At 41.5% G+C, this 24,511-nt stretch overlaps 1 protein-coding gene across 2 annotated transcripts in view; it reads left to right on the top strand.

Annotated features, from left to right (window-relative positions):
- aacs (acetoacetyl-CoA synthetase) overlaps nucleotides 1-24,511 on the top strand; it is a 44,325-nt gene that overhangs the window by 12,113 nt on the left and 7,701 nt on the right. For both annotated transcript variants that reach the window (XR_011035008.1, XM_068310365.1), the window contains exons 5-12: nucleotides 541-638; nucleotides 1,796-1,910; nucleotides 2,010-2,091; nucleotides 2,234-2,387; nucleotides 4,381-4,461; nucleotides 5,264-5,388; nucleotides 19,272-19,336; nucleotides 21,119-21,241. Coding sequence is in view for 1 of the 2 variants with exons in the window: in XM_068310365.1 (XP_068166466.1) it covers nucleotides 541-638; nucleotides 1,796-1,910; nucleotides 2,010-2,091; nucleotides 2,234-2,387; nucleotides 4,381-4,461; nucleotides 5,264-5,388; nucleotides 19,272-19,336; nucleotides 21,119-21,241 (843 nt within the window). In the remaining variant the exon portion in view is untranslated. The remainder of the gene's footprint in view (nucleotides 1-540; nucleotides 639-1,795; nucleotides 1,911-2,009; nucleotides 2,092-2,233; nucleotides 2,388-4,380; nucleotides 4,462-5,263; nucleotides 5,389-19,271; nucleotides 19,337-21,118; nucleotides 21,242-24,511) is intronic.

Raw genomic sequence — 24,511 nt, 5'->3', positions numbered from 1 at the left:
TTAACAGAAAAACCATGCAAACAAAGGTGGAATGAAATTACTTGAGCAATTTGTCACTGAACAAATTGCTCAAGTGCAGCGGGCGGCACGTTGGCGCAGTGGTTAGCGCTGCCGCCTCACAAGTCCCGCTCTGTGCGGAGTTCGCATGCTCTCCCCGTGTCTGCGTTAGTTCTCTCCGGGTTCTTCGGCTTCTCCCACCTCCAAAAGCATACGCTTCAGGTTCAATGAGTGTGTGTGTGCATGGTTGTATGTCTTTGTGTGTGGCTCCGCGGTGCACTGGCGTCGTGCCCGGAGTGTCTCACGCCCTATGCCGCCGAGATAGGCTCCGGTTCCCCGTGACCCGCTGCGGCGGATACAGCGGTGGTAATCTGAAGATGACTGACTGACTGACATGGTGCAGCTTCACAAATCAGTTGTGTTGTCGGATTAATTGTTGTTCACCCAAAATCAAGTGTCAAGTTCAGGAGATCTCCTCTGTGAAATTGTGAAATTGCTGCTTAAACTCACACTGATATTCTTTCCATCCTTTCTCACATTTAGGCTACTTACCCAATGGCATTCATGCAGTGGAGGCCATGTTGGCAGCAGCTAGCATTGGAGCCATTTGGAGCTCCACGTCTGTCGACTTTGGGGTCAATGTGAGGACTGCACTTTATTTTTTATGACCTGTATTATTCATTTACATGTATCTTTTTTTTTTTCTTAATCCTTTTGGCTGATGTAATTGAAACTTAATTGATTCATTGGTTTGGTTTCCATATAAGAAGGCATTTAGAAATTTAATTTTGAAGTTGTGATTTTTGTTTTTTGCTAAAATCTGTCAAAATGAAATAAGTGATGATTGTGCGGTTGTAGAATAATGACCTTTCAGGGTAGGGCAAAACTATGCACTAGCATTGACCATAGATCAAAGCACTAGCCTTGATCTATGGTCATACACTGGCCTGCTCCCTCGTCTTTCTATCTTATCCGGTTCCTGAGTGTACAGAAGTTGAAATATGAAAGTGACCTGCTTTTCTCAAGGTCAAGGTCATCATCTCACTTTCATCCCCTTTGCCGCTCGAGTAATGTGTTTTTTGTTTCATCTTTCTATCTGCAAACAAACGAACGAATGAATGAACGGACCAATGGACGAACAAACGAACGCACAATCGCAATACATCACCGCTTTGAAGCAGGATGTTAAAAAAAAAAGGATTTTCACATTAAAGATAGCATGAGCCATTGAATAAATCATAGTTGACACGAACTATGGAAATCGATGACCCAAATAATCTACAAAAAATAATCAATAGATAAATTTAAAAAAAATGTTCATGACAGGCTCATTCCTGCTGACAATGTTCCTTTTCTGCCTACCTGCTAATTCCAGTGGACCAGATATATTTTATCAACGACAGTATGAAACTGAATTGGGCCACAGTTTTTACAATCTTTCTTGAGAGGAATGTAATGTGAAAATGCAAAACATGTGAAATAAAGTATATACAGGCAGTCCTCAACATATGAAAACAATTGGGTCCGCATGGTTGTTCATTAATTGAATTTTTTGTAAGTCACATTTATTAAATTTCAATCTACAATCGCAATTTGAGATCATTTAAATTTCATTATCACTGTAAGTAAGAAAGTACTAACCCCAAGACTTAACAGAACAATAACAGGACATAAACATAACACAAAATACAGGTACAAGTTGTTTCCAGTTAAGTTGTTAGAGATTTATATCTCTATCTCTCACTTAGTATAAAATATAAAAAATATATAAATTTTTATTCTGTCGTTTATTCCACAGGGTGTTCTTGACAGGTTCTCTCAAATCCAACCCAAACTGATTTTCTCTGTTGCTGCTGTGGTTTACAATGGAAAAACACATGACCACATGGAAAAGCTCATCAGTGTCGTCAAAGGTTTGCATCTACACAATGTGTCTGACGGTACAGGTTTGTATTTTGTGGTTTAAGTATGTGCTCTTGACCAGTGTGGCACATTTTTCCATCTCTGTCTAGGTCTACCTGACCTGAAGAAGGTTGTGGTCATCCCCTATGCCCGCTCCAGACAGGAGACTGACCTCTCTCAAATTCCTAACAGGTGTGTGTTTGTGAATCCGGCCACACCTCAGCATTAAGACAGAGTTGCTGGAACAGAGCAGAAGTCTCTCTTTGAAATATTTTGTGTGAATCTTTTATTGAATTCCTTGTTTAACTACTTTTGCTTGGTTTCTTATCTACAGTGTATTTATAGATGATTTCTTGTCATCTGGGCGAGGTGACGCTGGGCAGTTTCCACAGCTTGAATTTGAGCAGCTACCATTCAATCATCCTCTCTTCATCATGTACTCTTCTGGCACCACAGGGGCTCCAAAATGTATGGTCCACTCTGCTGGGGTAAGAAACACATCAGCTTCTAGTCAAAAACCAGATTTTCTGGTCACTCTGCTTGCCTTCATTTGTTGATATGCTTGGCTTGTTTGTTTGTCAGTACTCCATAAAAACTGCTAAATAGGTTTTCATGATACCAGGTGGAAGGGTTGGGCATATAACAAGGAAGAGCAAATCACATTTTGAAGTGGCCCCAGTGGAGTCAGGTATATTTTTTTTCTGTTTTTGTCAGTCACACTTAAATTAGCTGATGGATTATTCCTGTTAATTTGGGATCCTGATAAAAAGTGGATTCATGACTTTTTAATACTAGAATTTTGTCCTGAAGGCATTCAACTAAGAACGTGTAGATGTGCTTGAAACTTTATTCAAAACAAGTAATCTGTGACCTGGATTCTAATCTGGGGTGTACCCTGCCTTTGCTACAGAAGAGTCATGACTTGCAAGGTGGATAAGCATCTACACAAAAGATGATTGTGATTGTCTTGTTTACAAGAAGATGTATGGATATTGCTATGCTGTTCAACTCAACCACATAAAAAAATAAGAACTTCGAACAAGCTTAGCATACAGAAAAAGATGTTCTGGTCCCTTCCCCACTGTTGCGTGTTGTCTGCAACCTTCTGTCCCAAACGTTTTTTTTTGAGTGAAGGGCCGGTCTGGGTGCTGCTGTAATCAGGATCTTCAGCTCGCAAAGGATATGTGAGGGACTTAGCAGATGAGCCCATTCTCCTGTAGGGAATCATACATGTGAATAAGCATACAAATTCTACCAGAGAATGTCAGATGATGATGCTGGGTAGTGTTCATAAACACCAATTTGAAAAGGAAAGGAGCTCTCAGTGGAATATTTTTTTTATCAGAAGAAGGTGGATGAAAAAGAAAATGCATTTTAAATTGTTCACGTCAATTTACCTGGAATAAATATAAAATAAATAACCTTGATGAATAGCAATGAATTTATCCAGGTGACAGTAAATGTTTGTCTCTAAATCATTATGCCTTGGTATTAATTTTAAAGCTAAGGTCAGGCCTAAGATGTATTGTCTCTTTACAGTCTTTTTACCTGGATTATAGTACATTTTACATTTTCATACCATTAGATGGCAGCAAAGCTCCTTCAGTAAATCCTGCAGAGGTTATTGGCTTTCAAGTGTGCATGAATGACATTTTCTCATGGTATGTCCTACATCTGAGTAAGTGTTTCCAAGAGGATTCATTTGCTTCGGAAGCTGAAACACTCGACTTTCAAAATTGAGTAAAGGTTCAAAAATAAATGCATTAATACATTTTTGCAGAACATGAACTCTTTTCTCCCTTATACTTTTTGTTTGTATCCAGTGTTTTATGCTTTACTTTTCACATCATATTTTTTATCCTTGCATAAATCCTTTTCCTCACCTTGTCTTTGTTTTCTAGCTTTCGGTTGAAGTGGTCACAAAAATGAATGAATGAATTTCTTCTCTCTTCCACCTCCCTATCCTTCCTCTTGTCATCTCCCTCTCGGTCCCTTACTCTTTCTTATGTGAGCTCTCCTTTTCCCCATGCCCGCTTATAATTGGACAATAATGCATTGGTGAAAACATTTTGTATCATGACACTGGCAGTCCTCCCTGGCTCTACCAATTATCCCCAGTGCTGTTGTGCTTTCTGCTTTGCTACGGTTCTGTTAACATGTTGTCATTCAGTCGCAAGATTGTTTGAACCAAGGATGGCTATGGCAGCTGAATCCTTCCATTTTACATGCAGAAACACGCACACACGCACACACACACACACACACACACCTGGTTTTGCAAACTGGAACATCCACATAGGCCCCAAAATCCACAGTATCCATCCAAAATATGTTAGTAACTGTTGAATTCACTCCTAGATTAAAATTTGTCTTTGTTGTGTGTGGTGATGTTGTCTTTGAAAATGGATTACAATATTAATTTGTGATTTAAAACATTAAAAGACTATTTCCTTACTGTGCTTTGTCTTACTATTTCTGCAGGGCACGCTCATCCAACACTTGAAAGAGCACATCCTTCATGGCAATATGACCAGCAGTGATGTCATCATTTACTACACCACAGTAGGTCCATAACCTTTTCCCAATAAAAAAATGCTCCTGCTGCCTCAATTTTGAAGACCAGGCAAACTTTCCACTGCTCTCTTGTTGTCTTCATCTCTGCTACCAGCAGGGGTAGGCTGTTAAGTGTTAGGAAGTATTTTTAAGCATGAACCCCATCACAAGGACAAATGCTTACACACAAGAAACCGATCTTGTCTAATGAGCAGCATCGGGCATTGAAGGTCAAACTGTCGATAAATTTTACATGCACCTCCCAAGATTCTGAGTCCGTTTAGTGATTGGCATGGAGGAATGTGATTTATATTTGATTAAAGTTATTAAATCATTATTTGTATGTAGTGTTTCCATAATTAGTGTTAAATCCTAATTTTTGGGGAAGCAATTTAGCAGTTTTTTTTCTATAAAGTGGCAAAGTTTATTGTTTTATCCAACCGGCAGTCAGACTCACACACAACAAGTTTAAAATGATTTGAATATAAAAGAATGGCATCACATCCTCACATTTAAGATGCTTCATGCAGTAAATATTTAATATTTTGAAAAATTACATCAATGATTTATCCTATATTCATATTTTTTGATTGATTTTGTGTCAGTCATGTAATCGATTAACTGTCTAATTGAAATTGCAAAAGTGTATGACAGTACACACACAGTAGTTAACAAGGAGCCGATTGTAGCTCAGCAGTCATGTGCATAATGTACAGTCTGTACGAGGTTTGCTACCCATTAATCTGTTAATGAAAGAAGGATTTTTTTTTAAAATCTGTGAAACTGACTGTGTGTGTACGTGTGTCTTTAGACTGGTTGGATGATGTGGAACTGGCTGGTTTCCGCTTTGGCAGTTGGAGCATCTGTGGTTTTATATGATGGCTCACCACTAATACCCACACCCAACGTACTGTGGAACCTGACGGACCAGCTGGGGTGAGTTATCCATGCTACATGCACACAGACATAGGAAAGGGGAGACTAGAAACTGGGGGAAACAGTGACTGAACTACGGTGCTGTATATGTATTTATTTTATTGTTTACGTACTGGTGTTTTATTTTCCAAATCCAAATTTAAATCACTATTTGAAAATGAAAGTTATTTGGTTTTGTGTTAATATTTTCAGAATTATTAAGGGGATTGTAACTGTGTTACATCAGAAAACAGGAAAAATACACGGCTCACTATAAGCGTGATTCTGTCCAAGTATTCAAGATAGGCATGTCAAAATATCAGCATAAATCTCATACAAATAAAGTAAAAGAACAGAGACAGTTACAGCTATAGGAATCATGCAGTGCTAGGGATTTTACAAACAGTTACTTCTTTGCCCTGTTTGCTGTTTTTACCAATACCTACGAAAACCTTAATTTAGTACAGGTCATTTTCTGACGCAAACGGTGCAGTTGATGTAAAATTGCTGTAAGAGAAACTGAAGGCTCTTCTGTTTTGATATGATACTCTGGTGAATTAAGAGCAGATGGACAGACAGGACGAAAGCAGGCAATGAAAGGAAGGCGTTGATATAAAGGCAGACAGTGTGTGAGAGAGAAGAAGGTAAGGTTTTCCTGAGAGATTTTTTTTTTTAACGACAGAATTGATAATGTGTTTACCTAATTGATAACTTGCACACACAGTCAGACAAGAGCAGACTTCATGAATAAGGATTTATGCTAATTATAATGTGCACTGACAAAAGAGACCTTCTGCAACTGATCATACAACACACATTTATTATTTACTTATTTATTACTCTTTATTCAAGAGGGAAGAGTGAATGGAAACAGAGGATGGCTTTGTCCACTTCATTTTATATGCCAAGTATAATTTTATAGTGTGAAAAACAATGGAAAATAAAAGACTTTTTAAAATTGTTTTATCCAACCGCAAAGCTAATTGCATACAAGAGATTTATTGAATGTAAGTGAAGAAAATGAGCGTTGATGAGGTTTCTCACCAACGAATAATCTGTCTCAAAGGCACCCCACAATTTCTAAATGATTACTACAGTGTCCACGCTGTTTCTTTCAAATCAACAGAGTCAGTCTGTTGTTATTATGATTGACTGAGATGTTAATGTGGATGAACCCACAACCCAGGTCAAAATACAAGACAGCCGACACAGCTGAAACTGGACGCTGACATCTTGTATAGAGTTAGCTCACATTTTGTGATGGCATCATGTCTACATATCGAGAGGGTAGATTATACTGTATATGTCCTCCAATGCTGTCTTTGAATAGGATTTCCCGTTTTCCAAACGACAATTCTGTTTGCTTTAGAAGGTGTACTTTCAGGTAATGAAAATGTGAAGCGATAACAGGGGTAACAATGGGTGTGAACAATATTGAGAAAAAATCTCATGATGCCAGCAGATTGTGAGAAAGTATGTGCTTTATGAGCACTATCTTTTTCAAGGAGTAATCTCACAATTCGTTTCCGACCAAAGTAACATAGAGGATATGATCCTCTTGGAAAATGTCCAGATACTCTACTATTACCACAGGTATCGATCCTCTATTGTCTTGTGAGGACAGTAAGAAGAATGAGGAAATAGTCACACATAGCAGCGACTGAATGTATGTGCAGGCAGGTAGTTAATTGGAACATGATGAGTGGACGGTGTTTCATGGGACTCTGTTGGTAGACCTCTGATCCTTTGGAGGGATTTAAAAGTTAAATGCATCATTCAGATGCACTTTGTAAGAATAAGAGTCTGGATTATAAATAAAGTGAATGCATGAGCTGAATGTTGATGTGAGGTAATGTTCATGTTCTTGTATCCTGATTCAGATCACCAGCTATTAGGGTATGCTAGGATACATCTTTTGGGAAATGTCATGCGAATCCTTTCCTTCCATTAGTTTTAATATAATATTGTATATTATATATATATATAACATAATAATATTATATAATATATTTTAAAAAAAACCCAAAAAAATAGCAAACACAGAAACTGAACCATAAACAAAATCTCCTTGGACAAGTTAATAGTAAATGGGTCACAATCAAACTTTTTAATGCCACAAACGATAATATTTAACTCTTATCTTTGGTTCTGCTGCCTGGGTATTGGTGTCCATACAGTGACTTAGGTTAAAACAATGTAAAAAATAAGCTAATATGCTAGAATCATAGTCAATTCATTGCTTTCCATCCTTGTTGTATTTTTGATTTGTAATTGAAGCACCGCTCTGTGAATAAATAGAGTGATCTCTTGTTACTCGCGGGTAATGCGTTCCAGGACCTCCCGCAAAAAACGAAATTCCGCGATATAGTGACAAACTATTTTATTATTTATGGTAATGTAAACATTTATGAACCCTCCCGATACGGATATTAAACCACCTTCTATGTGTATTACCTTTTTCCAAATTCTTATAGACTGTTTAAAACACTTCTGTATCAAAGAAAAGTGTTTATTTAATACACGGAAGTGCTTTGTTCCGTGAGTCTTGGAATGCAGCGCACACACGGATGCTGTCAGCCAATAGCATGCGCGTATGGTGTCACATGTCACTACCTACTAAAAATCTGCGGTGTAGTGAAGCCATGTATCTTGAGGTGCAAATAAGCAAGGGATTAATGTAATAATTCCTTTTTGTCTCTGGAAAATGCCACCACTCTCATAAGTCATAAGTCTGGAGTGGCTGGTTCTCTCAGCGGTAGCTGCTGAAAAAGAAACATTTCTTAAACACGTGTTTCTAGGTGGTTTCTAGGTGGTTTACTCTCAGTTTTGTCAGACACAAAGTAAGAACACTGCAGCCAGACAGACCAGCAGACGCACTGCCTTAATACCATTTACTGGCATCAGACACGAGGGAACACATGCTTACCTGGTCCCACTTCATGTTTCATGATCATGGAGGATATTTCAAACACATCATTCTAAAGGGAGCAATATGTGTCGTTGGAATGAACATTTAACAATGCTGAACTCTGTCACTCCTGACCTTCACTACAAACGTAGTGTTCCTTTGAGCGGCCTCAGCACAAAGAGCTCTCGGTTAAACATATGCCATGTTGTTGTCTCCTGGGGCGGAGTGTTACTGAGCGGATTCAGCCAACCTATGGTAAAATCAGGAAAAAAAGAAAACACTGAAAATGTGAGGTGATTTATTTCAGCGGTACCCAACCCCCGGCCCGTGGACCGGAACCGGTCCGTGGGTCATTTGTTACTGGGCCGCACAGAAAGAAAAAATAATTTAGATCTTTTTTATTTATTTTGGAGTCTGAAAGATGTTTTATTTTTAAAAATTACCCAATTCTCTGTTACATCTGTCTATGTCAGTGGTCCCCAACCACCGGGTTGCGGGACATTAGGTACCAGGCGGCACAGAAAGTTCGGCTTTTTTAAAAAATTGATTACCTGTCTAAAGATTTTTTATTTTGAAAAGTGACGTCTGTGCGGAATGACACACAGAGGAATACATGCGTCTGTCCCGCTTGACAGGTCTCGGTCACGTGACAGGTTACCAGCTATTACCCCTAAATTAAGCCACCACAATTGCGTGAATGTTCTGTATTAAAGTCATTGCAGATTATCCTGACATTGCCCCAAAGGTATTGAAAACTCTGCTTCCATTTCCAACCTGAATCGAGTTTTTATTATAATTATTCCTTACAATTATTTTGTTTACTAAGATGTTGACTATCAATTTATGAATAAAAAGATTGTCCATTAATTAAATGTCTATTATCAGTGTCTGCGTTTTACATAAAACCAACCAACCATCCAACCATCTTCTACTGCTTATCCGGAGTTGGGTCCCGGGGGCAGCAGCTTCAACAGGGAGCCCCAAACTTCCCTTTCCCCGGCCACATCCACCAGCTCTGACTGGGGGATCCCAAGGCGTTCCCAGGCCAGTGTTGAGATATAATCCCTCTACCTGGTCCTGGGTCTGCCCCGAGGTCTCCTCCCAGCTGGATGTGCAAGAAACACCTCCTGAGGGAGGCGTTCCGGAGGCATTTGCACCAGATGCCCAAACCACCTCAACTGACTCCTTTCCACGCGAAGCAGCAGCGGCTCTACTCTCAGCCCTCCGCGAACAGCAGTGTTTCTCCCCTTATCTCTAAGGGAGACACCAGCTATCCGCCTGAGAAAGCCCATTTCAGCCGCTTGTATCTGTGATCTCGGTTTTTCGGTCATGACCCATCGCTCATGACCATAGGTGAGGGTAGGAAGGAGGATTGAACGGTAGATGGAGAGCTTTGCCTCTCGGCTTATTTCCCTCTTTGTGACAACAGTGCAGTAAAGCGACTGCCATACCGCTCCTTCTGCCCCAATTCTCCGTCCAATCTCATGCTCCATTGTTCCCTCACTCGTGTACAGGACCCCAAGATACTTAAATTCCTTCACTTGTGGAAGGACCTCATTGCCCACTCAGATGGTTCCTCTTCAAGGAACCATCACCTTATCACGGTGGAGAGGTTTGTGTGCCCTAAGGATCCTGGGAGCTATGTTGTCGGAAGTCTTGTACTCTTGGTAGGGTCACCGAAGGCAAACAGGTCTCAGGTGAAGGGCCAGACAAAGAATGGTTCAAAAGATCCAATGAAAAACCGAAAAGGGAAAAATGTGACCCTACCCGGAGGAAGCCCGGGGCCCACGTCTGGAGCCAGGCCTGGACGGAGGGCCCATCAGCGAGTGCCTGGTGGCTGGGTCTGCCACAGGGCCTGGCCAGGCTCAGCCCGAAAAGGCAACGTGGACTTTTCCCACCCCTGTGGACCCACCACCTGCAGGGCAGAACGAAGGGGTTGGGTGCGCTGCCTTATGGGTGACGGTGACGACAGAGGGTCACGACGGACCAGACCCAGGCGGCAGAAGCTGGCTTTGGGGATGTGGAATGTCACCTCACTGGGGGGGAAGGAGCCGGAGCTAATGTTGGAGGTGGAGCGTTACCAGTTGGATCTGGTGGGGCTTATCTCCACGCATAGCCTCTGTTCTGGATCCAACCTCCTGGATAGGGGTTGGACCTTGTTTTACTCCGGAGTTGCGTCAGGCATGAGGCGCAGGGCGGGTGTGGGGATACTCACAAGCTCCCAGCTGAGCGCCGCTGTGTTGGTGGATGAGAGGGTCGGCTCCCTACGCCTTAAGGCTGTGGGAGGGAGGGGCGTGATTGGGAGGAATGGCCTACCTGATCTAAACCTGAGCGGTGTTATGTTGTTGGACTTCTGTGCTAGTCACGGATTGTTCATAACTAACACCATGTTCGAACTCAAGGATGCTCATAAGTGTACCTGGTACCAGAGCACCCAGATATTGATTGATCTTGTGATTGTATCATCTGACCTTCGACCGTGTGTTTTGGACACTCAGGTGAAGAGAGGGGCAGAGCTGTCAATTGATCACCACCTGGTAGTGAGTTGGGTCTGTTGGCGGAGGAAACCTTTGGATAGACCTGGTAAGCCCAAATGAGTAGTGCGGGTGAACTGGGAACGTCTGGAGGAGGACTCGGTCTGCGAGGCCTTCAATTCACACCTCCGAAGGAGCTTCTAATGCATCCCTGTGGAGGCTGGGGGCATTGAACTGGAATGGTTGATGTTCAAAGCTTCCATTGCTGAAGCTGCAGCTGAGAGCTGTGGTCTCAAGGTCTTGGGTGCCTCAAGGGGTGGTAACCCTCGAACACCGTGGTGGACCCCAGTGGTCAGGGAAGCCATCCAACTGAAGGAGGAAGCCTTCAGGGGCATGTTGTCCCTGGGGACAAGTTCGGAGAGGCCATGGAGAAGGACTATCGGACGGCACCAAAATTGTTCTGGAGGACTGTCCGACGCCCAAGGAGGGGGAAACGGGGGACCATCCAAGCTGTATACAGCAAGGATGGGACACTGTTGACCTCAATTGAGGAGGTTGTCGGTCGGTGGAAGGAACACTTTGAGGAACTCCTGAATCCAACTACCCCAACTGACCCGTCGTCTGTTGCAGAGGCAGAGCTGGAGGATGATGGGGGATCTGAGTCAATCTCTCGGGGTGAAGTCACCGAGGTAGTTAAACAAATTCACTGTGGCAAAGCCCCGGGGGTTGATGAGATTCACCCGGAAATGCTGAAGGCTCTGGGTGTTGAGGGGCTGTCATGAATGACACGCCTCTTTAACATTGCGTGGAATTCTGGGACAGTACCGAAAGAGTGGCAGACTGGGGTGGTGGTTCCTCTTTTTAAAAAGGGGAACCAGAGGGTGTGTGCCAACTACAGGAGCATCACACTCCTCAGCCTCCCTGGGAAAGTTTACTCCAAGGTGCTGGAAAGGAGGGTCCGGTCGATTGTCGAACCTCAGATTGAGGAGGAACAATGTAGGTTCCGTCCTGGTCATGGAACAACGGACCAGCTTTTTACTCTCGCAGGGATCCTAGAGGGAGCTTGGGAGTATGCCCATACAGTCTACATGTGTTTTGTAGACTTGGAGAAGGCGTACGATCGGGTCCCCAGGGATATACTGTGGGAGGTACTGCGGGAGTAGGGGTGAGGGGGCCTCTCCTCAGGGCCATCCAATCCTTGTACGCCCAAAGTGAGAGCTGCGTTTGGGTTCTCAGCAGTAAGTCGGACTTGTTCCGAGTAGCTGTTGGCCTTCGCCAGGGCTGCGCTTTATTACCAATTCTGTTCGTGGACAGGATATCGAGGAGTAGTCGTGGTGAGGAGGGGTTACAGTTTCGTGGCCTGAGGATTGCATCGCTGCTTTTTGCAGATGATGTGGTCCTGTTTGTGTCATCGCCCTGTGACCTGCAGCACTCACTGGTCCGGTTTGCAGCCCAGTGTGAAGCGGCAGGGATGAGGATCAGCACCTCCAAATCTGAGGCCATGGTCCTCAGCAGGAAACCGGTGGACTGCCTTCTCCGAGTGGGGAATGAGGCCTTACATAAAACCACTGCAGATTATTAATTATTAAGACTACAGCGGTCCTGGTGTCATTAACGATTATCATGCAAATGAAGACCCATCTGAAAATCTTGTCTTAGATGAAACCGGTCCGTGGCACAAGAAAGGTTGGGGACCGCTGATTTATATGATCCTACATCAGCTGTTTCGTATTGCCTTCAGCAAAGAAGGGCAAAGTGGGAAGTAGAAACTGTGAACTATGAAGGTGCTTTTGCTGCAGAAACTCGGACCCATTAGTTGATCCACAATCAGCAAACAATTCAAGTCATGCAAATGATTAATTCAGGATCAGTTAATAATCTGATCCTTGTAAAGTACCTGCGAGAGTAGATTGTGCACCAGCATCTCAGACTTCTATATCTACAGTGTCATTTGTTTTGTTGTAGGTGTTTGATGGTAGAAATAATAAAAAACGGAACTGACATGTAGAACAGACAATATTACCACAAATTCTCAACTATCCGCTCACTAGACCTTAGATTTTCTTAACGTCAGCTGTGCATAAATAAGAGGTATGAACTTTTTCAAAATTAGAAAACAACAGATCTGAATAGACTAAGAGACAATATTGTGATTTGTAGTTGGAATGCTGGTTTGATTTCCCTGTGATGGCATTTAGTGGAGAGCAGCAGGCAGGACCAAAAATGGATAGAACCTCTGAGAGGAATTCTGAACCAATTAATGCTAATGGTGCCACAGACACATTTTCCAGATTCCAGTTCTATGTTGAAAAACTTTGGGAGGGGTTAACATGAAATATTTTATACTCTCATTTTCCAGAAGTTGAACATTTTAATTGGGACTACATCTGACAGACTGTTGTGAGAATCTTAAATTTATATTGAGGTTTTCCTTTTGAAACTCATTGCCTCATCATGCTTTGAATATTATATTTTACATTTTCAAAATGTCTTCATATTCATATTTTTTGTATAATTACATTTTCACATATAGTTAAGGAGTAAAATTTTACATGAGAGATTTTTCGATATGGTGAAATTTATTTATGCAGTTTTGCAACTTTGAACAAAAAGCAAAAGATAAGGAGAAACTGAAGCATGGAAGAATGTGTCTGTGCACTTATAACTTAACTCATTATTTGTTATAGTATATTTTTAGTTCCCGCATAGTTTTCTCTACTTCTGTAATGTTTATTATTATTATTACAGTGGTACCTCTACTTACAAAATTAATTGGTTCCGGAAGAAATTACATAAGTAGAAAACAATGTAAATGGAAATGCCCTAATCCGTTCCAAGCCCCCAAAAATTCAGACATAAATGTTTTATACAGCATGAAAATGCATCAAAACATGTAACAAACACATCTTACGATTACATTATTACACAATAAATGAGAGTTGTGCATAACGTAAAAAACAAAGAATATAGAATAATAATGATGGTCATTTACATTTCAACTGCTGTCCCCATTGTTTTTTGCCCTCTTTGGTTCATGCGCTCCTATCTCATGATGCCGAAAACCAACCAACCATGTGATGTCTTTAACTTCTTAAACTTCCTTTTGTTTTAATAACGTGGCGATTGTAGCTAGATTACGGCCATATTTTTTGGCGAGATCAACCAAACGCATCCCTTTTTCATGCTTTTCTATGATCTCTTGCTTTGTCTGTATGGACAAAAAAACTCTTCGTCTTTTCTTTTCCTCTTTTCTCCGTCACTTTCTTGGGTCCATAGCGAATACTCAAAAAGTTAATACAGTATATTTACGTAAAACTATCAGAACACCTCACGGGTCGAGAGCCAAATGACAGAACACAGTATAAACACCGATCTGGCTCCACACAGAGGTGGAGTGGCATCCCTCTTAGCCAATGGGATGCCAGGAAGATACTAATTAAAAGCCAATGGCAGAGCAGCTATGAGAATGTTGCGTTCAGGAACCTGTGGGAGATTCAAGTGTCAGCCAATACTACGTTTTTACATTACGTAAGTCGAAATTTCTTTCGTAAATAGAGGCAATATTTTCCTGCTGAGAAATTTCATAAGTAGAGACATTCGTGAGTAGAGATATCACTGTAAATGAAAATAAAATAATTGCTACTGAATCTGATCTCTGTTCACTGCTATTTATAGAAATATACACTTACCCTAAGTTAGTGAATCAAAATGTAGGAACTCCTATCCATTATGGTATTACGCTGTCCTTGGTGTTAGTGACATTGACCACAGTTCATAGCAGTAACTGAACATGGGACATAAACACCTACTGAGAAATCAATCCTGAAGTGAAACATTTGAATAAAATATACTTTTTTTGTTTAAAACTACACCTTTATTACCATCAAATGAAAAAAAAAATCGTATCAGAATATGTAAAAATAGTTTTTCATATTTACAGCATGGATGCTAACATCACTGCAAACGGAGGCTGTTCAGCATACATTGCCTTACAGGTACATTTCCTTCTATGAAGTCTATCTTCTAAGTTCTCTGACAACTTTGTGTGTTTATGTGAATACATTTATTGAGACTCCCCACTAAGGCTGTTGTAAAAACAAAAGAAGCAGCATGACTGGGAACAATTGAAAGGTTACAACATTTATACTTGTGACATGTACTCTTCGGGACCTGAAAGGCTGCTCTGCTTTCTCTAAGGATCATCTTGTCCCCTCCATCTTTTCTTTGTTGTGCATTTGCTAATATGTCAGAAAATCTGTCAATGCTTTTGTACCAACCACGCAAATGTTCTCTTTTGCCAGTGCCAAGCAAAGCTCTGTTATCCTCTTTGGAGGAGACTGCATCTTGCCAACTTGGTTACACTTTTAGACGATTTAAAATATCCTGTCTTCAAGCTGCATCTGAGTGTCTTGTAAACTAGTGACTCAAGTTTTCAAATCTTTTTTCTTCACAAACTTAACAACATGCCTACGTGCTGTCAAAATGCTAAATGCAGCACATCTATTTGTTCTGTATTTCCATATACAGTACATTTTGGGCCACTGTCTGCCTCTACTCTGCCCTTTTGACCATTTTCTATGGGGGAATATTGTCGCACAAAATTGGAATACTGTATATGGATTTTCTTAAATGATTGGTTTTCTACATATTTTTTGTATCAACTGGACAGTTTTTATGAAATGTTTGCAAGAGAAAATATGTAGGCGTAGGTCTTTATTCTATTATGTTTACCCTGCAGCCTGATGTGAAATAACACAGGAGACAAAACAAAGGAGTGACACACTGCTGTGACTCCCACCCACCTTAAATTTCACCTGAAAATGTTTAGCTCTTCTCCCCTCCCTGTGAGATCCCTGTCAGAATCGTACTTGAGAGAAGGCAACAGGATCCAGACTGATTTTAGAGTTGGAAAAATAGCACTGAAATACTGTTGCTGTGGTTTGGATCTACTGAACAATTCCTCTTGTGTACAAGGCAAAACACCAAAGTGCTGGAATAAATTTCACACCAATTATTTGCGAATCACCATCAAATGGCCCTTTCAGACTGTCCCTTGTAGCTTCTGGAGGAGAGCAATGATTCCCGTTTATACCAAGATTCGTCCTGTGGTGAAAAATGAGTGCCAGATGTGTAGAATGAGCTCTGCAGCTCACAAGTGGCACTTCAATTGCCGCATTATGACATGCACAGAGGCACATTAATGATAATGACAACACCACAGAGGTGTTCTTGTGTGTGGTGGGCTTTGAATTTCTCTTATTGGCTCAGCGGCTACCAGTGACATGTCTCTCTGGAAGCAGATGCACAGTTACATTTACACAAGCAGACACACAGGAAATCACAGCTTCTCAACCCCCCCCCCCCTCCATCCTAAACATCCAATTAGCAGCCACACTGGACCACCTGATTCCGATCAGGATAGAGTTAACTTCGCCACGGCAACCTAAATGCAGATATGGGTAGGGATGAGAGCAGCTGATAAACAGAGGGTAAAAGAGGGGTCCTTAGGTTCAAATTTATGGCTGGTGGAGGCAATTGATTCACTGTGGCGACCCCTGAAGGGAAAAGCTGAAAGGAAAAGAAGATTTGTCGTATCTGGTGGCTGTGAATAAACACGGAGAACAAGTCGACCAGTCATGCAGAACATGTACAACCTTGTTAAAGGGCCGGATAGACAACATATACCATCTTTTTTTTTTTCATCAGTCATTCATTCATTCTAATTCTATTTGTTTTTGTTCAGCTACAAACTATAAGTGGAATTTTAATTTCAAAGCTTGGAAGGAGGCAGCGAGAGGTACATGAGAACTAGGATAACTTCTGAAATTACAAAACGTAATACTGCAGTGTTATTATGGTTAGAAATACTACAAACTGTTATTTCTATTATATGAGCTGCATTACAATAGCTGCACATCTGTGTTTGTCTCCCCCACTCTCCTCCTATTCACGTGATTATCTTGTAATTTGGCTTTAATGAATAAACATGATTTAAAAAAATCTGTCTCTGTCTCTGTCTCTCTCTGTCTCTGTCCTTCTGTCTCTGTGACCTCTGCGCCTTTCCCCCACACACACAAACACACCAAAAAGGTAGTTTTCGCCTCACCACTGGCACCAAATGTTTAGAGTAGAGTTGCTTTAGACAGGCTCTTGTAAAATGCCTTCATTTGATTCGATATGTTGTAATTTGCCCTGACAGTAACACATTTAATTTAATTTAAAATTGTGAAGCTGAGCCTCAGAATTAAAGTTAATAAATTGGTATATTTATCTTGGGCATGGATGTGAGGTCCAGAGGTGCAGCATTCTGCAAAACACGTAATGGAAAGTTATAGTAATGGGTTGAACCAAAGTGATGATGATTTGCATAAATTTCATGTTTGTTTAGAACCATTTTATGTGTGCTTTTGTGACACTTTCTTGTTCTGCCAAGTTAATGTTTTTCATTATTAAAAATAATTGAAAGCAAATCATACAAAAAGTAGACAAAATTAAAATTCAGAAAGAATTTTTTTTTCTGATATCCTCCCTGACCATTCATAGACGCATACACCTACACCCTTTGCTTCTCTTGATCAATGACTTCTGTTACTGCAAATCAATAGATAGTCAGTTGTGTTGTGTAAGAAGCACTTTTACATTTTTTGATTGGCAGTTATTTTAGCAATAGTAGGCAATGTGATTGATTGGAAGTCAACAGAAATAACTTGAAAAGACAAAGCTACAAGCACACCCATTCACAGGCAGACTTTAAAATTCCTTTTGTTTGTTAATCTAAAACTGCAGGGAAACACGGACGTGATGTTTTGTCACTTCTTGCCTTCAACACGTTTCGCTGTTGTCAGCTGTCAGGGTAACTTCCTTTCACACAGAAGAAAATTACCTTTCAAAGTCATTGCATTTCTGGTTTGTTGTCTGCGAACATGCAGTCAATACTCTGTCTTCAGAACTGTTGCCTTTTTGAAAAGGATATGTTTTGTTCTCATCTCCTTGGCTTGACCAGTGTTGTGTTCGTTATTCATCCAGCTGAAAATCAATTCCCAATCATTTATTTTCCCTACATTGTTCTTATCTTTGGTGGTTGACTTTGCACACAAGCTTTATTTCAGTATCATGTTGCTTTACATTTACCCAGTCAGTCTCCTCTCCCAGGGGTTTCCTAGTACATCCAAGCCACTAAGTTGCTCCATTGGCGCAAATGGAATTAAGAGCAAAGCAGCTCAGTGGCTGCTGCCCTTTCTTTTTATTGTTAATTACATGCATTGTTTATTATTCTTCGTCACACACAGATTTAGGATGACAAAGTGAGATGGATACGATAAGTAATTTAACATAAATGAAGAATGTGTATTTTGGGACTGTAATTGTCAATATTGCATGAAGTACTAGACAGAGTATGATCTGGGTAGAAAGGTTGGAGTGTGTGCCGTGGAAGATAATTTTGTAGGATAATCAAACTAATGGTAAAGGTTGTCCCTAATTCCATGGGTTGGCTTGTATGGCCAAGAAGTCATGTTATCATGGTCAGAATATTGTGGGCCATTGCTTTTAGGTAAAATGTCAGAATGGGGACCTGAGCTGCTTTGCTGGAGTTTTGTGCTCTGAGTATTTTCAATTTTCACTGCAGTGCATTCATTTAGAAAAATGAACAGACTATTTTACTGGGACTACTTAGTGGTTGTTGAATATTAGGAATTAATGGACACCAAGGATACATCCAGACCATGTTATACAAAGAGGATGGTATGGTAAGCTGGAGACGTAACTTGTTCCTTTTTGATTGACACAAACCAGGATTCCTAGTGCAAATGAGGCTAGAGGATCACGAGCTCGCACAGTTGGCCAGCCTGTCCGTCCATCCAATTATCTGTCTAACACTTTGGAGTAGAGAAAGATATCTGGGGAGAAAAAAATTACCAGTCAGTTTGCCATGAATTTTGCAACAATGCTCTGAGAATCCCCAGAGGGGATGTTTGCCAATATGGCCTTGTTTTTTTTTTAGGGTTAGGGTTAGGGTTAGTTTCTTTAACTACAATGCAGAATACAGGACATCCATGGAGAAACAGGCTTTTGCAGTTGCTGTCATTATTAACATTAATTTGTTTTTCTCAAAAAGAATTTTATCTAGTTTGCTTTTTACTGATCTATTTTTTCAACAACCCTTTACTTGTTACATATTCATCCATCCATCCATTTTCTTCTCACTGCTTTTATCCACCGTCATGGGTCACGGGGAGCTGGAGCCTATCCCAGCCTGCTTAGCGCCGAGTCGATGCAACTGCACTGCAGACAACCATGCACGCTCACACTCACTCCTACAGGCAATTTGGAACGGCCAATTAATCTGAAGCACATGTTTTTGGAGGTGGGAGGAAGCCGGAGAACCCAGAGAGGACCCACGCAGACATGGAGAGAACATGCAAACTCTGGGACTCTAACCCGGAACTGCCTTGCTGTGCAGCTGTGCAGCAGGATACATCTGATATCTTTCTTGAATCATATCTATCTTTTATCCTCACCAGAATCACTATTCTGGGTACCGGGGCCAAGTGGCTATCTGTGCTGCAAGAGAGGAACCTGAAACCCGGTGAGTTGTCGTCAGTCAGAAATGTGTGCACACCTACTTGAGTACACATACATCCACAGACACACATGGATGCACGCAGATAACGAGCAGCAACTAAGAGGAAAATCCATTCACACACACACACACACACACACACACACACACACACACACACACACACACACACACACACACACACACACATGCTTCTTGAGAATAGAACTTGGAACAATGAGACCAGATGGACAAGGTAATGATTATAATAGTGATGCTTTTCGACTCTGAATACCCTTAGTGTCATTTCCTGCATGAATCAACAGTTTGCTCTGTGCTCTGGATGTTTTGACACTAAATTGAATGAAAAAAAATGCTGTAATGATAATTCATGTTAGTCATGGATAGGACCTACTAATTGCTTTTGGCATCACAGCTCTCCAGAGACAGAACCAGGTCGCTACACATAATCAGAGTTTTGCCAGTGCCTATTAGCCCTACTGCTAACCCTCACAAATCTCGTTCTCTCTCTCTGTAATTTGTTGGGCAAAAACTGTCAATTTTAAAGCACATTCTAAAATTATTACAGCTTTGTTGTTTTGCTTCTGTGTTAATTCAAACCCACTCTTCAATTCATCTTTTAATAACATGTCCACTTTCATGCCTCATTCTCACCGATAATAGAGCTTTCTATTGAGTCCTGTCTTCTAATGTTAAAGCACCACTTGTAGATGATTTCTACTGCATAAAAACTCCCTGTATGCCTTAGTTTTTAGAGGGCTATTATGATAAACTCCAATCTTTATTCATAGCTGCAGTGTGGATTCAAATTGGATAACACATCCTCAGTTTTCTGATAAAGCATGTAAACATGAAAGGTAAACATTTTTGGTTGGTCTATGTGCACCTTTTCAGTTACTTAATCTGGCATTTAAACCATTTTCTTTGTATGTGTTTGCACACTTGCATGTGTGTGTCATGTTTAGATTCTCATTAGAGAAAGAGAATGGCAGAGGGGTATGTCTTTACATGTGTGTGTTTGCGGATATGTGTGTGTGCAGTCATGTCTCCAGTGGGCTGAAAAGGGTGGGTGGGTGGTGGTGGGGAGAGCGTCTTCACCGGCTGCCCCAGCGGAGGGGGCCTTTTCCCTGGGCTGACATTTGGACCGGACACCTGGAGACATGGTGGGGGGTAGCAAGAGCTCCTATGTGTTTGTGGGGAGAGGCTCATTGCTGGAAGCTTATTAGTTTGCAGGGAGTTATTGGCTTGTGGATTGGGAATGTGTGTGTGAGACAGAATGCGAGCAAGCACGGAGCTTTTGAGGTGTGTGTGTGTGTGTGTGTGTGTGTGTGTGTGTGTGTGTGTGTGTGTGTGTGTGTGTGTGTGTTGCGAGCCTGTGGTTCTACATGTAAGCTCTTGTCACATCAGGCGGAACGCTGCATTAATACAACATGTGGGGTGCATGCAGCTACAGCTGTGCACAGGTGCATGCTCCTATTGAAAAGTGGTTTTGTGTGGAATGCTAATAATTGGAGATGATTATACCTTTGAACCCAAACCTATTTTATTGAACAAAATGCTGCTTCTTTTACACAAAGAACAATACAAGAACTTTACTGCAGTTCTTCAAACACAGACTCAAATGTTACAATTACCTGATTAATGTCACATAAGGGTGAAAGAGACGTATTAATAGTCAGCATCTAAATTAGATACCAAGGCAATGCTTATTAAATATAGTATATAATTATTTAATATTTTTACCCCTTTTTAATGTGTTTTTCTTATTCTGCAATCTTTCTACCCAAGGAGAAACCCACAACCTTCAGTCCCTCCACACCATCCTGTCAACTGGATCTCCTCTAAAACCTCAGAGCTATGACTACGTTTACCGGTGCATCAAGAACAATGTGCTGCTGGGCTCCATCTCAGGTGACTGACTGACGTTTGGACACACATTTCCTTTTTCTTTCTCACACAAAAAACTAAAGCTATTTCAAATATTGTCAGGCTCTGCTGTGTCAACAGTAGCAACTACATTCATTCTTTCGTTCATTTTCCTGACCGCTTCATCCACTTGCGTGGGTCACGGCTACATAAATATAAAAGCTTGCAACAACAAAAAACTGACACACCGACACAAAAGGACTCAAGTAAAACGGAAGCGCTGGAAAATTCTGTACAACTTAACATTTTTCTTGCCACCCACAATGCCACTTCACATATTTGCACACACCAACACCAGCCCTCTCAGCCCATTGTTATGTTGACAGGTCGATAGAATGCTATCTGTCGCTCTCCAAGTGTCCTGAAACGTTTAACATTTAGAGCAGTCTTGGTGACTGACGTGTTTTGGACACACAAACTCTCACTGAGTATCAGCTTGAAGTGTCACACATGCAGAGAAGAACCGTAGCTTGTAGCCACGAATGTGTGTAAAGCAAACTCACACAGTGACATGAAAGGCTGGGGGATTGGACTGACACATCAACTGAAATGTCACCCATGAGGTAAAAATGCAGAGCAAACACACTGTGCAAAATGATCATCACATATTTACTTAGTTATATTTGTTGTTGTTCACTTGTTAACAACCATAATGTTTCTTCTTCATCTTCTCCTTTCGGCTTTTCCCTTCAGGGGTCGCCACAGTGAATCAGTTGCCTCCATCTAACCCTGTCTTCTGCATCCTCTTCTCTCACACCAACTACCTTCATGTCCTCTTTCACTACATCCATAAACCTCCTCTTTGGTCTTCCTCTAGGCCTCCTGCCTGGCAGTTCAAAACTCGGCATCCTTCTACCAATATATTCACCATCTCTCCTCCGGATCAAAAATGTTTATGAACCATTAATAAACACAGTTAATCGACTTACTCTTAGTTTAAATCTGACTTCTTCTTTTTTTAATCACTTTTGATACAACGTGGTGTGTCACACCATGTCAGACTGTGTTCTAATCTTGGTACCCAGATTTCTTCGGTTATTTTGATCAATACTTGATCAATACAGAGATCGAGAGTCATGTTTAAAAAAGTGGAATCATTCTTTGAGGTAATTATTTTTACAAATGGGACACTAGGTGTGTAAAAAAATATGAGGCACTAGATTTGTGTGTCCATGTGTGTATTCTATAGACCAGCAGGTCCTGCCCCAGTCAGTTTCCTGTTTGTCGCCAAGGGCAACAGCAGGCTTCTACCCTGTTGGCTGCCAGCTGAACCTAACCTTGACCCCTGAGGTCAATGCTCTGTGCATGTGTGTGTGTGTTCTGAGGATTTATCATAGCATATGTGACTGACTGGTTGCCACAGTGACATATGTGATGGACCCCTTGTGCCGATGTCTCCCTGTGTGTGTGTGTGTGTGTGTGTGTGTGTGTGTGTGTGTGTGTGTGTGTGTGTGTGTGTGTGTGTGTGTGTGTGTGTGTGTGTGTGTGTGTGTGTGTGTGTGTGTTATCCTGTTTGAGGGATTTCAGCAGACCCCCGTCAATCATCATGGAGGGAAATTAACACTTTCTGTGCTGGATTTCCTCCAACTTAATATACACTAAATTGCCAAAAGTATTCACCCACCTGCCTTGACTGGCATATAGAAATGAATTAGATTTGTAAAGCTCTTTTCTAGACTCTCAAAGTGCTTCACAATGGTTCCATTATTCATTTGCTCCTTATTTATACTTGGTGATGTTAGACTACATGTGTAGCCAAAGCTGCCCTGGGACAGATTGCCGGAAACGTGGCAGTCCTTCTGCCCAAGGGAAAATACCCTTATTGGAGGCAAGGATTGCAAAGTGTCTCGCTCAAGGACACAAAGATAACTGGGGGAGTGGTATTCAAACCACCGGTCTACAATCACTGGACAACTTGTTCTACCACCACTGCCACCCCGATGAACTTGACATCCCATTCCTAATCCACAGGGTTCAATATGACGCTGGTCCACCCTTTGCAGTTATAACAGCTTCATCTCTTTTCGGAATGCCATCCACAAAGTTTAGGAGTGTGTTTATGGGAATCTTTGACCATTCTTCCCAAAGCACATTTGTGAGGTCACACACTGATGTTGGAGGAGAAGGCTTGGCTCTCAGTCTCCGCTTTAATTCAATCCAAAGGTGTTCTGTCGGGTTGAGGCCAGACAAGCTCATCCACACCAGACTCCGTCATCCATGTCTTTATGTACCTTGCTTTGCGCACTAGTGCATATTCATGGTGGAACAGGAAAGGACCACCTCCAAACTGTTCCCACATACAGTTGGGAGCATGGATTGTCCAAATTGTCTTGGTATGCTGAAGTATTTGGAGTTTCTTTCACTGTAACTACGAGGACAAGCCCAGCCCCTGAAAAACAACCCCACACCATAACACCCCCCCAACAAACTTAAAGTTGGTGCAATGTAGTCCGACAAGTATCGTTCTCCTGGCAACCACCAAACCCAGACTCATCCATCAGATTACCGGATGGAAAAGCGCGATTCGTCACTCCAGAAAACGCATCTCCACTGTTTTAGAATCCAGAGGGAGCATACAGTACTTTACAGCACTGCATCTGATGCTTTGCATTTCACTGCACTTGGTGTGATGTATGGCTTGGATGCAGCTAATTGGCCATGGAAACCCATTCCATGAAGCTCTCTGCACTCTGTTAAGTTAAGCTGAAGGCCACATGAAGTTTGGAGGTCTGTAGCGATTGACTCGGCACAAAGTTGGCGACCTCTTTGCACTACGTGCCTCAGCATCCACTGACCCTGTGCCATCAGTTTACGTGGCCTGCCACTTTGTGGCTGACTCGCTGTCCTTCCCATAGACTTCTGCTTTCTCATTATGCAGCTGACAGTTGAATGATTATTTAGGAGCAAAGAAATGTCACTGCTAGATTTGTTGCACAGGCTCCTGAGAGTGACCCAATTTTTCACAAATGTTTGTAATGTTTGATTATTTGGATGAGTGAGTGAATACTCTGCTGACTGTCCATATGTTCCGTTCTGTTCTGTTCCGTTCTGTTCTGTTCTGTTCTGTTCTGTTCTCTCCTCTCCTCTCCTCTCCTCTCTCTCCATTGTTAAACACATGCTTACATATGTAGGATAGCTATTGCCTAAACGTTTTGGTGGCTTTTGTGAACTGTGAATAAATGTCCACCGTTGACTTTGGCATACTTATGAACACAGATTTATACACACAAATTGGGGAGATACAGACATCTTTTA

The sequence above is a fragment of the Antennarius striatus genome, chromosome 3 (genome assembly GCF_040054535.1).
Source record: "Antennarius striatus isolate MH-2024 chromosome 3, ASM4005453v1, whole genome shotgun sequence".
In the NCBI taxonomy this organism is placed as follows: domain Eukaryota; kingdom Metazoa; phylum Chordata; class Actinopteri; order Lophiiformes; family Antennariidae; genus Antennarius; species Antennarius striatus.
The sequence above is the reverse complement of the archived record's forward strand: the minus strand, read 5'-3'. Positions and strand labels throughout refer to the sequence as shown.